Source organism: Grus americana, chromosome 2, assembly GCF_028858705.1.
Source record: "Grus americana isolate bGruAme1 chromosome 2, bGruAme1.mat, whole genome shotgun sequence".
Taxonomy (NCBI): Eukaryota; Metazoa; Chordata; class Aves; order Gruiformes; family Gruidae; genus Grus; species Grus americana.
The window spans coordinates 110,844,235-110,858,815 of NC_072853.1; the positions used below are offsets into that span (position 1 = coordinate 110,844,235).

At 43.1% G+C, this 14,581-nt stretch overlaps 1 protein-coding gene across 1 annotated transcript in view; it reads left to right on the forward strand.

Annotated features, from left to right (window-relative positions):
- The window catches only part of LANCL2 (LanC like glutathione S-transferase 2), a 34,880-nt gene extending 21,611 nt beyond the window's left edge, over window positions 1–13,269 (forward strand). The window contains exons 6-9 of the mRNA XM_054817346.1: window positions 2,605–2,787; window positions 4,741–4,917; window positions 8,266–8,338; window positions 10,109–13,269. Of these exons, the coding sequence (XP_054673321.1) occupies window positions 2,605–2,787; window positions 4,741–4,917; window positions 8,266–8,338; window positions 10,109–10,224 (549 nt within the window). The 3' untranslated portion in view covers window positions 10,225–13,269. The remainder of the gene's footprint in view (window positions 1–2,604; window positions 2,788–4,740; window positions 4,918–8,265; window positions 8,339–10,108) is intronic.
- Window positions 13,270–14,581: the final 1,312 nt, after the last annotated feature.

A 14,581-nucleotide genomic window follows, 5' to 3' on the forward strand; every position in this document is an offset into this window, starting at 1 on the left:
TTGCAGGCTGAAGCTGCGTACAAATACTGTGGAAGTGACTGAGCTTGTGTTTGGTGTTACCACTGCTCAGCCATTCCTTATTTGCAAAACATGCTGTGACTTCTCCCCATCTGTTTCAGATTAGCTCACATCATTTCCACCGGTAGCTGAGGCTAAAGCAGCTGACTTTGCTGTGGAAGTGGCTTCTCCTCTGCTACCTGGGGGCATATCTTAAAACCTCACTGCAGCCATTTTCTGCAGTGACCATTTCACTGGGGCCTCAGGCTGCTCTGATTTACTGTGCCCTTATCTTCACTTCCTGCTTTCTTCAACAAGGTGGTCCACGCCCTTCCAGCTCCCTCATCTTCCTGGCTTCTATTTTTCCTTCCCTGGCTCTGCTAGATTTTTTGAGAAATGTCCAGTCCTTTAAAGAAGCCTCCATCCTTCATTTACTATTCAAGGCTGATAGAAGAAATAATTGCACAGTGCTTTTTGGTTTAAGCAGAAGCTACTCTGTCTACATGTTAAAATCCTAACTATCTTTTCCTTTACATATGATTGCTGCTTTTAAGAATTACCACAAAGCCATTGTTTATGCAGCATTAGATTACTGTCTTTTCACTGTACATTAAATATTGTGAATCATGCAGAGTTGAGTCATCCATTGCAGAAGATGATGGCATATCGGAGTCCATCCTTTCCCCATCCCTCCCACGCCAAATTGGAAGAATATTTCCATATTTTCAGCAAAGAACGCAAGAGATGGTTTGAGTGGTGGTTTGATAACAAAAAAAAGAGGCACCCAACATAGCACTTGAGATGTGAAGGTCACTGATCATCATTTCTGTACAACACCTTTATGAAGAAACATGTACTGCTGGATTTACCTAAGACGACTACTGGAAGAATAAGAGCTCAGCAGTGTTAAATAACTCATCCAGGAGGTGGAGGGGGAATTCTGAAGTGCTAGCTAGGGAATATCTAATCCTAGCCCCTTTCACTAACCCTGAGGCAAAAATGTCTGTTTGCATATCACTGCTCTCGGCCAGAGAGTCAGGACACATACCTCTAGGTTACTAGGTTGGAAGATAGGTGGTGGGAACCTCAGCAGCTTGGGCAAAGAACTCTTCTCAGAAGCTCAAGGTGAGAAGGAGATTTGTAAAGAGCTCTACTGTTCTTGGATTTGCCTCCCAAGGACAAATGTGCTGGGCTGGGCTTGCACAGCTGAAGACTGAAGGCATTTATTGCTGGTGCCCACACACTTTCCCTTCTACTGTAGGGGTGCAGTGTGAAATCGGAGCCCCAAAACAAAGCTTCCCCCAGAGCCTCCTGACCCTACAGGTTAGTGTCTGAGTGAGGGCTGATCAGCTGTGGGGTGTTCTTCATGATAAGCTGATCTGTATTCAGGTGTACTTCTGATGGGCAGCATAAAGGTTTCTGTTCCGCTCAGAAAAGCACAGAGGTGGAGTTTGCTTGAGGGACCTGGTAGGTAGAAGTCTGGCAAAGCTTTCCTGGCTGAGATGAAATAGAGGCTTTTGTTTTTTTCAGGTTACTGAAAATACAGCTATTAAAAGTCTTTCTTTATTTGGCTGTAAGAGTGTCAATTGTAGCAGCGTGCTCACCTATTGAACACAGATGTGCTAGAGCTGGTGGGAAACAGTGAAATTTCATGACATTGAGTCAGCAACAAAGACAAGTTATTTAAAAAAATAAGCTTAGTTATTAGGCTCCTATAGGTTCCAGCTTCTGCAGTTGTTCGCACAGCTTGCAGGAATTCCAGAAATGTAGGCTGTGTAAAAATAGAGAGCTCTGTTACAAAAATACTGTAAAATGGGCTGGTAGAGGAGGTATTGCCAACTAAGAACAACTGCAGACCAAACAGATACTCGGCTTCTAAACCTTTACTTACAAGAAACATGCAGGTTGATGAATATAATCCTTTTGGCAAGGATGTAAACTAAATAGAAAAATTGGGAAAGAAAATTCAGAAGAGCAATCTAAGGATGAGTTTGTAGTACAAAGATGTTTAGGTACCTGGAGAAGTAGCTGTTTCTTCTGAAATTGGAAATGCATATTTATAGCCCGTAAGTTCAGGGAGTTTTTGTTTGTGATGGAAAACATTAACCTTCATAAACCTTTGCCAGGTATGCCACTACATACACTCTTCATTTATTGGGAAATAGGACAGGCTTGTCTATGTTAGTTAATTTTAAAACAAAATGTGTAACCCATTGTGTTTTAAGTGTGTGTTATGAGCAACATATCTATAAAACCATCTTTCTCCTGTAAGTATTCTATCTTAAGGTATAAAGAGAAACATGGGAGTCTGGAAATCCATATTCTGTTCTCAGTTCTTCCATAGTCTTTCTGTGTCACCTCCAGTAAGACAGGTAACACCTTGGTGCCCCAATTTCTTTGTCACTACAGTAGCTGTAAAAACACTCTTCACAAGGGTATTGTGAGCAGACATTAATTAAATCTGTATGAAGTGATTCAAAGTATTTGGATCAAGGGCACATATGTAGGATACTTGAAAATAGATCATAGAATTAAGTGTTGATACACAATTTGTTACTGTTTCTGTTTATGGTTTTGGTTGTGGTTGTTTTTTAATGTTTTCTTTAGCCTATTGCAAATGTGGACCAGGAGACCCTGACAGAGTTGGTGAAGCCAAGCATTGACTATGTGCGTCATAAAAAATTCAGATCTGGGAATTACCCATCGTCACTGAGCAATGAGACTGACAGACTAGTTCACTGGTGCCATGGTGCCCCTGGAGTCATCCACATGCTCATGCAAGCTTATAAGGTGAGTCACTCTGTGTTCCTACAGACCTCTCTTTTTACAGAGGCACCTGTACGCAGGCCTGTTAGATCGTAAGGCTTGCATTTTACATCTTTCTAGATCTAGACTTTCACACCATAACCCTAGGCTAGATACTTAAAAATCTCAAAATACTGACATAGGTATGTCTGTAAAGAGGAAGTAAGTGGGTAAAATTGCTTCTCAGGGTGCTAGTAGTTACTAGACTTTAGGGTTTCTTGGAAAAGGGCCATGTATTTAAACAATTTGATATCAGAGTCCTGGGTGTGAGAACATTGACCTAAATTCTTTGAATCTTCATCCCAGGAGTTTTAAGAATTATGTTGGTTTTCAAAAGCATGGGTTCATGTGTCTTGCCAAAGAATGTCTTCCATAAATTACTCCATTATTAAGATATAGCTTTTGAGAACTTAATGTCAGAGCAAAGATCCCAGGCCCCTTCTAGGGTATAAATATAACCACTCAGCTATCACCAGCCTACTGTTTGCTCGTCTCCATTCTTAACTAGGTTTGCTATCTCTCTTGTGTTGTGCATTTCTGATTTGCATGATATTTGAAAGTATGCCATTTAATTAAATTTATGTAAATTGATTTTTGCTTTTGACATCCCTCCTTGGCAAATTCCCTGGTCAGCCTCTGGGTGGGCTGATGAAAAGCAGGCTTGGTTTATGGAATAATACCTCATGCTGCTACCTGAAATGTGAACTGTAAATCTCTTACAGCACTGCTGAATGTAGCAGCAATCACAGTTGCTTTTTCTTCCGACTGTGGTAGGAGATTGTTTTGTTTAGCAGTCTCCTTTCTGGTCTGTTTTTATGTTTTAGGTGATGGGGCATATGATGCTTTTCTTTTACTCTCTATATTCCACTTTTTGAAGAAGTGTTAAGAAAGATTGGAGTATGTTTTGCTGGCTATGCTTTCATACCAAGCACAGGGATTTGCAGTAACAGACAGCAGTGTTTTCCCTGGAAATCAAATGCTGTTGCCAGGCCTTAATTTGAAATGTTACAGCTAAGTAGCTGACAAACCCTGTTCAGAGAGAGGGACTTTATCAAGCTTGTGGATTTAGGAATCTTGCATGTTAATTGCTTCTATTACCTTATTAAATAGCCTGGGAGGAGATGCCGTCTCTAAAGAACCAAGTCCACAGTAGTGCATTGGTTACTTTTTTTTTTGTGTATGTGTCTTGTTGATCTGTAGAGTGACTTAGGCAAAGGGGAGCAAAAAAGTAGCCCTGTAAAGGTGGAAGTCTGGTGGTGTTCAGCTAAATTACTTGCTTTTGTTTCTGCTCTCTTGTTGGGCTCTCTGTGTCCAAAATGCACTTCAGTTGCAGTAAACTTTGCAAAATTGGTCCTTTGCCCAAACTGGCTAGTGCTTCTGAGTATTTCCAATACAAATACTAATCAAGGTAATGGAGTGTTCCTATTTGTACTTGTGACAGAGAAAAGAGCTCTGTGCTATGCAAAGAGATATTGTGCATATTTTACATGGAATTGAAGGCAGGTGGTGAGTAACTAGGAAGAGTTACTTGCGAAGACCAGGACCTAGCACTTTAGGACTGTATTTGATGTCCAGTATTCTGTGTTACATTTCTTGGAGGCAAGAACTACATATCTGTATTTCAAATCAAGCAAAAAAGGACCACAGATCCTTCAAATAAATTATAGGTTGTAGAACCAAGGGCCTTGAACTTGAGTTTTTCCTTTGGGGTCCTTATTTCAGAAACAAAACCTTGAAGTTCTTTCCTTTTCAATGCAGGGAAAGGAGAAACAACTTAGAAAAGAAAGGCAAGTCTATGATGAATGGATTATTAAAATTCAAAATAAATTGTATATGGAAAACCCCCACACAACAGCAAAACATCTCTCAGGTCCAGCTTCCTTTCGTTTTCATTAGTACTTAATTTTTGTGTGTTTATTCTCTGTTTTTATTCCACAGACCTTTAAAGAGGATAAATACTTGAAAGATGCTATGGAGTGTAGTGATGTCATCTGGCAGAGAGGCTTACTGAGAAAAGGATATGGGATCTGCCATGGTACTGCTGGCAATGGCTATTCCTTCTTGTCTCTCTATAACCTAACTCAGGACAAAAAGTACCTCTACCGAGCTTGCAAGGTGAGCTCTGCAGCATGCCAACAAAATTACTGTTGCCCTTTCACGTCATAATACCTGTGCAAGAGTAAACTGTTGATTGGAGTAGGCTGTTGTGTGCTGGAGCTGGCTGGCTGTGCAGCTGCATGGGTCAACAGCGTCCTGTCACTTGCTCCCCTTTGCTCACACTTTGACTGGATGACTTCAACTGTGTACGTGGGGCACGCACCGTCTTACTACACAGAGGGAAACACCCACATGTCCTGTAAGGGGGGAGGAACTAAACATGTTCAGAAGAAAGTAGAGTCTGAAAATCAGCCTGCCTGAACAATAACAGACTAATGTTATGTGGTGGTAATTATTCCATTGAGACATACACTGTCGTCCTCAGCTCCTTGAGTGATACTGCTTGTAGTCTTGTGTAATTATTTGTTTTCAGACTAGTGTCTGTTTGGGGCTTTTAGAGCTCTGAATTGCAGTTACTAAATTGCTCACTTAGATATTTATTTTTTTTCCATTAATACAAATTGCAGAGAAAGACACACTCAGAATTTTTCCACTGGAATTGTCCAGGTTCTGCTGTCAGCTCTGACTATGCTAGCAGTTGCCAAAGGAGGAGGCTTTCTCAGCCTCTGTTTCCTCATCCTGTAAGACTTTGGTTTGGTTTGATTTTGGTTTGGTTTGTTGGATGCGGTTTTTTTCAGCTTAATTAATGGATATTAGGTTTCGTACTGCATACATAGCTATTTAGCTGAGGCCTTTTTGGAAGGATTGTAATGGGAAGTTTGATGAGTTGCTTCTTAGGTGCTTTCATATGAGCACTGGCCACATGTAAAGCTATTGTATTCAGCTCCACTGTCGGCCTGTCGTTCGTCAGCAGAGACTTAAAAAGTTGCTGCTTGTCTCATCTTACGTTTACCAAAGCGTCAGGCCATGAGGACTCCTGTAGGCATACCTGTATCCCAGAGAACATAAGCCCTTAGAACTCCCACGGCAAATGTGTGACTTTGTTAGATATGAACACTCCTCCCACTGCTGACATGTGAATTACAGCACCAAGCAGGCATTGCTGTCGGCACAGTTGTCGGGCTCTCCCTGTCACCCTCCATGCTAGTACATCTTCTGTGGCTCTCTGCAGCATTGGCAACTCCTGTTCGTGCTGCATTTCTGGCCCAAGAGAGCCCTGACAGTCTTCCATACCAAGCTACAGAAAAGCAAGCACGTCTGTTTCAAAGCCAAAGAAGGAAGAGACTCTGTTAGGTACCTGAAATCCCTTTGAGAAGGAAGACGGGGCACAGTGGCCAAACGACTGTTTGCTGGAGATGCCTGGCATAGTCAGGTCTGGCAGTGTACTTACAGCCATCCTGCACTTTGGCATCGCCAGCAGTCAGACCCTTTGGGCTCTTGCGGGGGAAGTCTTGAAACAGGCAGAGGAATTTGTCTGGCATTCTTGAAATGTTCTCCTTTAGAGCCACAGCATTCAGGGAAGCAAGTGTGGAGTTATGTTGGTACCTAAAGGCATGTAACAGAGAACTAAATGGCTTCCCCTCCCAGGGGTGTTTGCTCATACTGAAAACATGAGGCCCAGAGGAAGGAGTCTGGCTAGGAATCCCTGGTTTCCTCTTGGGAGCCACGGAACTGTTTCACAAATGAACCAGGAAAGCTTGAAAGGCCATAGCTCACAGAGACCATGCTTCTCACTTTCAGCTTCACAGCTTTTCTCCTACATTATCAGACCAGGCTCCCGGGAGGCTGAGCCGCTCCTAGCTGGCCTGCCTGTGAGAGGACAGAGGGGCTGTGGCATCCTGGGCTCCAGGCTACAGAGAGCATCCGAGCCCTGTGCCGCTCAGTGTTGTGATTAAACCACTGCTGATGGCAAGCATGCCCAGTCTGTGTGACAAATAATGGCAGATGTCTTCCTGCTAGAAGATACTTCTCTCTTTTCCCACCCTTAGTTTAACAAAGATATTAGTGCGGCTTACTGGATCTGTGAGTTGTGCTGAAGCTATGAACTTGTAAATGATGGTTGTGCTTCAGTACCCTGGGGTGCATTTTTTTAATTTCTGTTGCAGTTCCCAGTCTGGCAGTAATAATAAAGGCTAGCATGCAATAAGATGTGGATGTTGCAAGAATGGGTTGTAGTTTAGAAACATGCCATAAACATGTTCTGTCCTCATATATAAGACAAGATTACATGGAGAATTAAACATTGGTTTCAAGAGTTATACCCGTGGGAGGCCCAAAAATGTTTTATCAGTTCTCATTAACGGTGCAGAACACAATGTTTGTGTTTGTGGGTTTTTTGCTGGGTTTCCTCAAGACGTGCATGCACGCACCCCTACCAAGGGAAGAAAAATCCATCCCCCTGTAAACGTATAAACAGAACAGAGTGGGGGGAAGAAGGGAGGACATGCCTTTATCCTTTATCCTCATGGCTCTAGGGGCATGCTCACACCCCTTACAGCTCCAGAGCCAGGTCACCCTCTGTTCAGTAAGATGAGCTGTTTCCTAGCAGGTTGCCCAAATTGCAGGGAGAGTGGGGAGAAACTTCTCAGTTCTTTGCTTTGCAGGAATCTCTACACTGTATTTTGAATAAGCAGTGGTTTTCTTCCAAGCACAGAAATGCCAGGGGAACTTGTGGGCCCCATATGCTCTGGGGAGCCATAAAGGAGAAATAGATGGTTGCTATTAAATTGATCCAGATGCGGTCCATAAGTCATGTATGTCTAATGTAGCTACTGCAGCAGTGTTGATCAAACACAAGACATTGTTAACTCTTTTTAATGGTATTCCATCTTCTGCAACAAACTATTGATGACCATAATTGTCTAACTGTATTTATAACGATTTTTCATAAGGCTTAGGGAGAGAAATAAAATTAAGTAATGGCAGCTAGAAATTTAATACTCTAAATTGGTCCATGGAAGTGAAAGAAAACCAAACTGCAGTTAACAACCCTGAGTCCTGAGCATGTGGATAAATTAAGCACCAAGACAGATAAGAAACTGATATTATAGTATTAGAAAAATTTTGCCTTTGAAACTGAACATACCTGTTCTCATAGCATTTTTCATTGACATGTAGAAGGGTTGATTTACAGAAAACAGAAGTTAAGTACAGCCCACCTAATTACATTGTTATGAAACCAAAACTCGCGCTGTGGAAATACATATCCTAAAACCTAATTGCAGCCTTGCCGCTGTTGAAGTGGGACAAATTGATCTCGGACAGTGATTTCTGTGTTATGTCTCTGCTTACACTATTTTACATTTAGTACCTATTAAAGATATGCAGATACTCAAGCTTGCATTTAACAGTCTTAAATGAAAAAAAAAATTTAATATGTCTCTCTTTTTTTAATGTTTTCGCCAGTTTGCTGAATGGTGTTTGGAGTATGGTGCACATGGATGTCGTATTCCTGACCGACCTTATTCTCTCTTTGAAGGTAAAGTTATGGTGTTGCAAATGGTATTGCATTATACAGGAAAGGAGTGCAACCTTGCAGTTGTGACACGTGCTTCAGAGCTGGGTAATCTTTGGTGGGTTCTTCTTCTGTTAAAAACAGACCCACCCCCTACTACCACCTCTGCCTAAAAGTAGGCGGAGGGGTGATGGTGGAGAAAAAGACATAAAAAAATCATTCACTCTCACAGCTTTCACCTTTGGTTGCATTTTAGCAGTTTCCAATGCAAAGCCAGTGCAACTGTCATTCCCGAATAAAATTCTGCTGTGCTGATGCCTCCTGGCTTAAAGCAAAGAAAAGTCCAGGCAACAGTTTTGTCGCAGGTGTTGTTGCAGAGGGACTGGGCAGAGGAGCAGCTCTGGGTAGGGGGTCTCAGAGTAGTTGCTGGCTTGTCAGAACTAGACCTTCTCTGCTGCAATACTAAAGCAAGGAAAAGCTAGGGTTCATATGAACCCAAATCACTTGAACAGAAGAGAAATGCAGAGTTCTTAGGGGCTCTTCTGTAAGTTCAAAGCTGTTCCTAAATATTTTCCTAGAGTTGTATTTTTTTTATTTGTAGTTTATTTTCCCTATTTCATCCTTACGTTTTCGAAACACAGCAGCAAAGGAATCATAGAGCCAAGCAGGATTTAGAGTAGTGCTGCTCTTTTATGAACAATGAGCCTAGTGTGCCACCTATCATAAATATGTGAAATTACAGCAGACCGAATAGGATTATTTTACAAATAAACCAATCCAAGGTATGAACACAAGAGAGCAGTAGTTATATGCGTCCCTTCTAAATATAGAGTTATTGTCTTAATGTTTAAGGGAGGAAAGTATATTTATTCTTATTCCTGAAAGCTCCCTTGCATGCACTTGTAGAGGGAAAGGGCAGGCGTACAATCTGTTGTATAAGAACTTTGAAATTTGATGAGAAGGTGAAGCAATGCCAACAGCAGGATGTTTTGTGCTTTAATGCTGACATACAGCTTCTATTTTAGTTTTTTAATGTCAGTGATTTTTTTTTCGAAAAATCCAGAAGTCTCAAACTTGAGACAAAAAAAGTCTTAATTTGGGTGGGGTTTTTTGTAGCCAAAGTTGTGCGTGAAGTTGTCCAATGCTGCATGTATGTGCACGCTTTCAGTGGAAGTTGCATGTGCATCTGATGGGATTGTCTGGATCGTTTCACTTGCATCAGATGCTGTATTTCAGGAAGGCTCTTTTGTTTACATGTGCTTAGCTGTTGATAAAATAGGATTTTAGCTTGATCATAAAACTGAGCTTGCTCTCCTGCTGTAGGGTGCCTCTGTCACATTAAGAGTTTTATTAGGTGATGCTGGTGGTAGTGCTTCAGGTTCTGGATGACCTCTTTATGAACAGTGAACAGTGAACAAATGATTCTGTACATCCCAAGTACAATAAAGTTTTGCCTTTGTTTTTTAACCAGTGAAATAATCAGCAAGAGCGGCTCAAATTCTGAGGGATGGTCCAAACGGGGATTTACTTTTTCTTAATTGAAGGAGCACTGAGGTTGTGCGGCTGAAAATATGGTAGCAGAGAGATCTTGGTTCGTGCCTTTGATCTTTTTCAAGTGAAACTTGGTTTCCTGGGCAAAGTACAGATGAACTTGCCTTTCTGTAGGCCCTAAGTTCACCTGCTTAAAAAAAGATCTAGTGAGGAGGTGTTCAAAAAGGCACTGTTGCCTTTGCTGTCAACTGTGATATTTTAATGTCAAAGATGCACAAAGATCTCTTTCTCATTATGTTTTAGGCATGGCTGGAGCTATTCACTTCCTCTCAGATATTTCAGTACCGGAGACTTCCCAGTTTCCAGCATTTGAACTTGGACCTCAGAGGAGGGAGAACAAAGTGGAACAGGACAGCTAAAAGATAATTTTGAAAGGAAATTGATGCCAAAAGAGATGAGACTGTTTAGTGCCTCTGATACTGAACCAACTCGACTCTGAACTGATGGATGGATAAACCCCTTTTCTCAACCCCCGCCTCAAAGGACTATGAAGTCATTAGAGCATGAATGGGAGAAGCCACATTTAAGTTCTGTTGAAGTGACACCTTCAGATACAGGACAAGAGAAGTCAAGTTTTGAACTTTCTCTCTTTTGTTGTATTTGTCTTCTTCAGGTCTTTGACATGCTCTGCATGTTTATTGGTGTTGTCTGTTGATTTGAGTCTTGTTAGCAAAAAGCTGGTCTCTGTGTGAATCTCTGTCCTGTACCTTCGTGCATGACTCACAACACCAGTGTCGCTTTCTGCAGTGTGGTTACCCAGAGAGTTCCACCTTATGCCAGAGAGTTCACTGCAGGACATTGCCCAGCTTCACTGGTGAGCTGGCAACTTCAAAAAAAAAAAGATGAAAAATTATTTTTCTGCAGAAGCTAAGGTGATAGAGATCAGCCTTTTTTGATGAAGAGGTATGATGCCATCTCAGTTGTCAGAAACTTAGCAGGTTGGAAGGCACCTGACTTGTATTTTGCTGCTGTTGTGAGAGGATTTTTTGAAAGCCTGAAAGAGAGGCTTCCTTTGGTCCTTGCACCTGGTTAGCGTGTTAGGCACTTCCAGCAGGGTGGAGATGCTTGTCCCCACTTCTGCAAAGCCCCATCCCGTGGCATGAGCTTAACAAACCAAAGGTGGTGTCACCCATAATAACCTCCTGCTGCTGCCAAGAGCAGAGCAGGGACGGCATAACTCTGCTTCTCCTCTCCTGTACGTGGATTTGTAATAAACCTGTCCTGCAGCATCTAGTATACAAATGAAAAGGGAGGGCGTCAGGGCAGTTTCTCATGCTGGTAACTCAGGATGAGTGTTGCTTCCATACCAAGGCGGTGATTTGTTCTGGGCCCTTAGCTCCCTCTCCTACTCTGTTGCATTTAGCCTATATAGTGTGATAGGAACAATAAATACCAGCTGCTTGTGGAGGCTGCAGAAGATTAATGAGAAATATGAAACCTTTGCTAGAGGCTGTAGTTAAAGTTGATTTCATCTTAAAATCCAAACAGAAATAGCCCTTTGCACTTAGTTTTAACTGTGTTGCTAGTGCTTTGCTTCCCCTTCTAGTGTGGTGGGATTGTGAAATACTAGACCTGCTTCCAGGTGCTCCTGAGTATCAGGTGCTCGGTTTGGGAGGGGAAGTGGGACATACTGTAAGTACACTTATAGTGGGCTTAGGTGTTCCAGTTAGTAAGTACTCTTACTGCTTGGGAAAGGTAAGTAAGTGTAGCGCACTCTCACTCAAGCTCTGTTGTCATCCTTCCCTCAGATCTCCCTGTGCTCTGTCATTCCAGGTGCTTATTTTAATTGATATCTTCTGTCGGGTGGGAGTGTGACAGATGGCAGAGACTGTGACCTTTCAGGTGCACGTTGGGATATACGTGACCTGTGGGCCATCTGCTGAGCGCCAGCATTTGCAGTCGGGCTTGGAGATGCGTTGTCGTTCCTGCATAAATCTCTGAATGGTAGCAGGTGACTTCCTTGAACTTTATAGTGGCTGTTGCCAAATCCTTTGGGACGTTAATAATCTCCACGCTCAGTTCTACTGGGCAAGAGCAGCAGTGCTGGCTTAATGTCACAGCATAGCTCCTCTGCTAGTTTGTCAGATAGGACTAAAACACAGGAGCAGCAGGAGACACTTCCACCCCTGTGGCAAAGGGCAGAAGATGAGGTGGGGAACACTACAGCCAGCTGCATCCATGCAACCAGGGACAAGGGAAAAAATTTTTGCTGAAAGGCAGTGGGAATGAGGGAAGCTGCATGGCAAGCGGCTGGGGTGAAGCAAACAGGAGCAGAGCGGCAGAAAACGGAGGGATCAGTGGGGAACAGGCAGAGCAGATTACCAGGAGGCAATGCACAGAGTGTACCAGTAGAGGCCATCTCAATTGAGATGTTCCTCCGTGGCAAGCGTGCTGAGGTCTAACTCTTAGCCTGTGGATCACTGACCCTGCCTGTAAACAACCCCAGGAGGAACCTGGCCCAGGGTGAAGTCTCTCAGAAATCCTTGCAAAGGAGGTAGATGGCAGCCCTGATCCTGTTTCAGACCACCCCCACCTCTTTTTTCCTTCCCCTCCACTGTGACTGCAGAGCATATGGGGTGGGTTAACAGGGAAAGGGGCTTGCCAGGTCTGCAGGAACCACCTGCGAACACAGAACAGAAGCCACCGGCCTTCCCAGCAGATCCTGAGCATGCGTGGTACTGACCGCTTAACTGGGGGTTTGACAGGCAGGGGGGTTTTTTATTACAAAATTATATACAGATTACATACATATACGCCTTCTTGGCTGCTGAGCTTGGAATGGCACCTGTGGGAGGTGATTTTGGCTGGCTGGAGCCCAAGGGGAATTAAAACTCGCTGGTTTAAAAAATATATAGGTATATACGCATTTAGAACAGCTTAATACTGAGCAGATCCCCGAGATGCTTGAGTGCACCCGTCGAAATAATGAGCAAGTCAGCTACCAGCTCCTTCTGTACCGTAGCCAGCCTTCTGCTGCGGTGGGGCCTTGCACCGTCTTTCTCCACAGAATCCTCTTGGAATTGAGCAAGACTGGAAACGTAATGTATTGAGTCAGGAAGTACCTGACAGTGCGTCTGCCTCGTCTTCCTGACGTGAATTTCCCTGTGGCTCCTTTCTGTTCATCACAGCGTTGTGATATTTAGGTGGCCCATTAAGAAAGGATACTGTGTGAAGGTGAAAAAATGCATTTCACCAAGGCATTGTTTTCAGAAATCACATCAAACTAAAAATATGGAAAGTGTCTCAATATTCCCTGGTTTGCTTTGTCTGTGTGTAATAGTCCATCTGTTGCAAAAAGCAGTAGTGTTAAAAATGGAGATGCTCTTTGGGCAGAAAAAGAGGAAAAAAAAAATGCTGATGTTTTGTTCTTTGGCTTTAATAGTAAAGATCAAGCTATGTGGTGGTAATTTGTGTGATTCCTTTTTTTTTTTCCCCCACCATTGTACTCCTTCCTTCCCTCCAGCACTTGTAGTGATAGCGGTCATGCTTCCCGAGGTCATAGTCCTGCAGGATGAAATGTGTGCCAGAGTGTGGGCAAATTGTGGTTTTTTTGTTGTTTTTTTTTTTTAAAAAAAACTTCACCTTCTACTAAGCATTGCAGGCCTCTTTACTGCTGCTTCTCCCAGGTGAATTTTGGCGTGGATTGCTTAGTGCAAAGTGTTGCCTTCCTTTCTGGCCACATAGGTCCTGTTGAAGAGTTTGCAGCTAAAGCCTGACATGACTAGCTCATTTTTAAGAACACATGTATGAAATTTCTCTGTTCAGCTGACTAACATGTTTTCCAGCTTTGAGAAAGGTCAATGTTTTTCTCTAGCTAGGCTTTAACAGAAAACTTCAAGTGTGCTGCAAGCAAGGGGCAGTATTTCTGTTTCAACGCCCCATGTGCCACTGGTGACCCTCTGCCACTGAGAGCAACTGCTGCTTTTGTGAATTAATAGCATTATTTCTGATCTGTAGGTAGGGACGTGAAGATAATTGGTACAAATTCAGCTGTAGCTTGATAAATGCATTGGGACTTTTCTGGCACAATAGTCCCAGCAAAATAGGCTGGGATAGAGAGGTGGGAGGAAGCGTGTGTGCTGCGTGACAGGTAATAGCTAGGCAGCAGCATGCTGCCCGAGCCCATCAGGGTTTTTTGATGCAGCAGTCTTTTTCCTGAAGACATTGTTTGCTTTTCCCCTATCTGTTTTCATTGGTTTCATGTTGATTCACAGGTGCAAGAATCCAGTCTCTGCACGGCAGAGCAGCTGTGATTTGCACACAGGGAGCAGTAGTGACCTGTCTTCAGCCACCGCTTCTCTTCAACAGCTACAAGTGGGATGCTGTAAATCCAGCTGTAGCTATTAGGTAAGCTAGGGTTAGGCAGCGAGCAATAACTATATATAGAGACACAGATACAGACACATACACATATTCTTGCGACTTCTCTCACTTCATAAAGCCAAAATAACATGTATACGCAGCTAAGGAGCTACCTCTGTCTGCAGGGGCTGGGGTCAGAGGGCTGCTTGTCACTGTTCCCTCTGCTTTCTCTGCTGTCTCTTGCACCTGGCAGCACCTGGCAGCCTGGGACAGTGGTTGCCAGTTGCACTTCTCCTCTTTAATAACATTATTGTCTAGCAGTTGCTTTGTAGAAACTGCCTTATGCCGAATCTTCCCCTGCATGTTTCCCTGTCAGAGAGTACAAACAACTGTAAAATCCCAGACGGCAGCTCA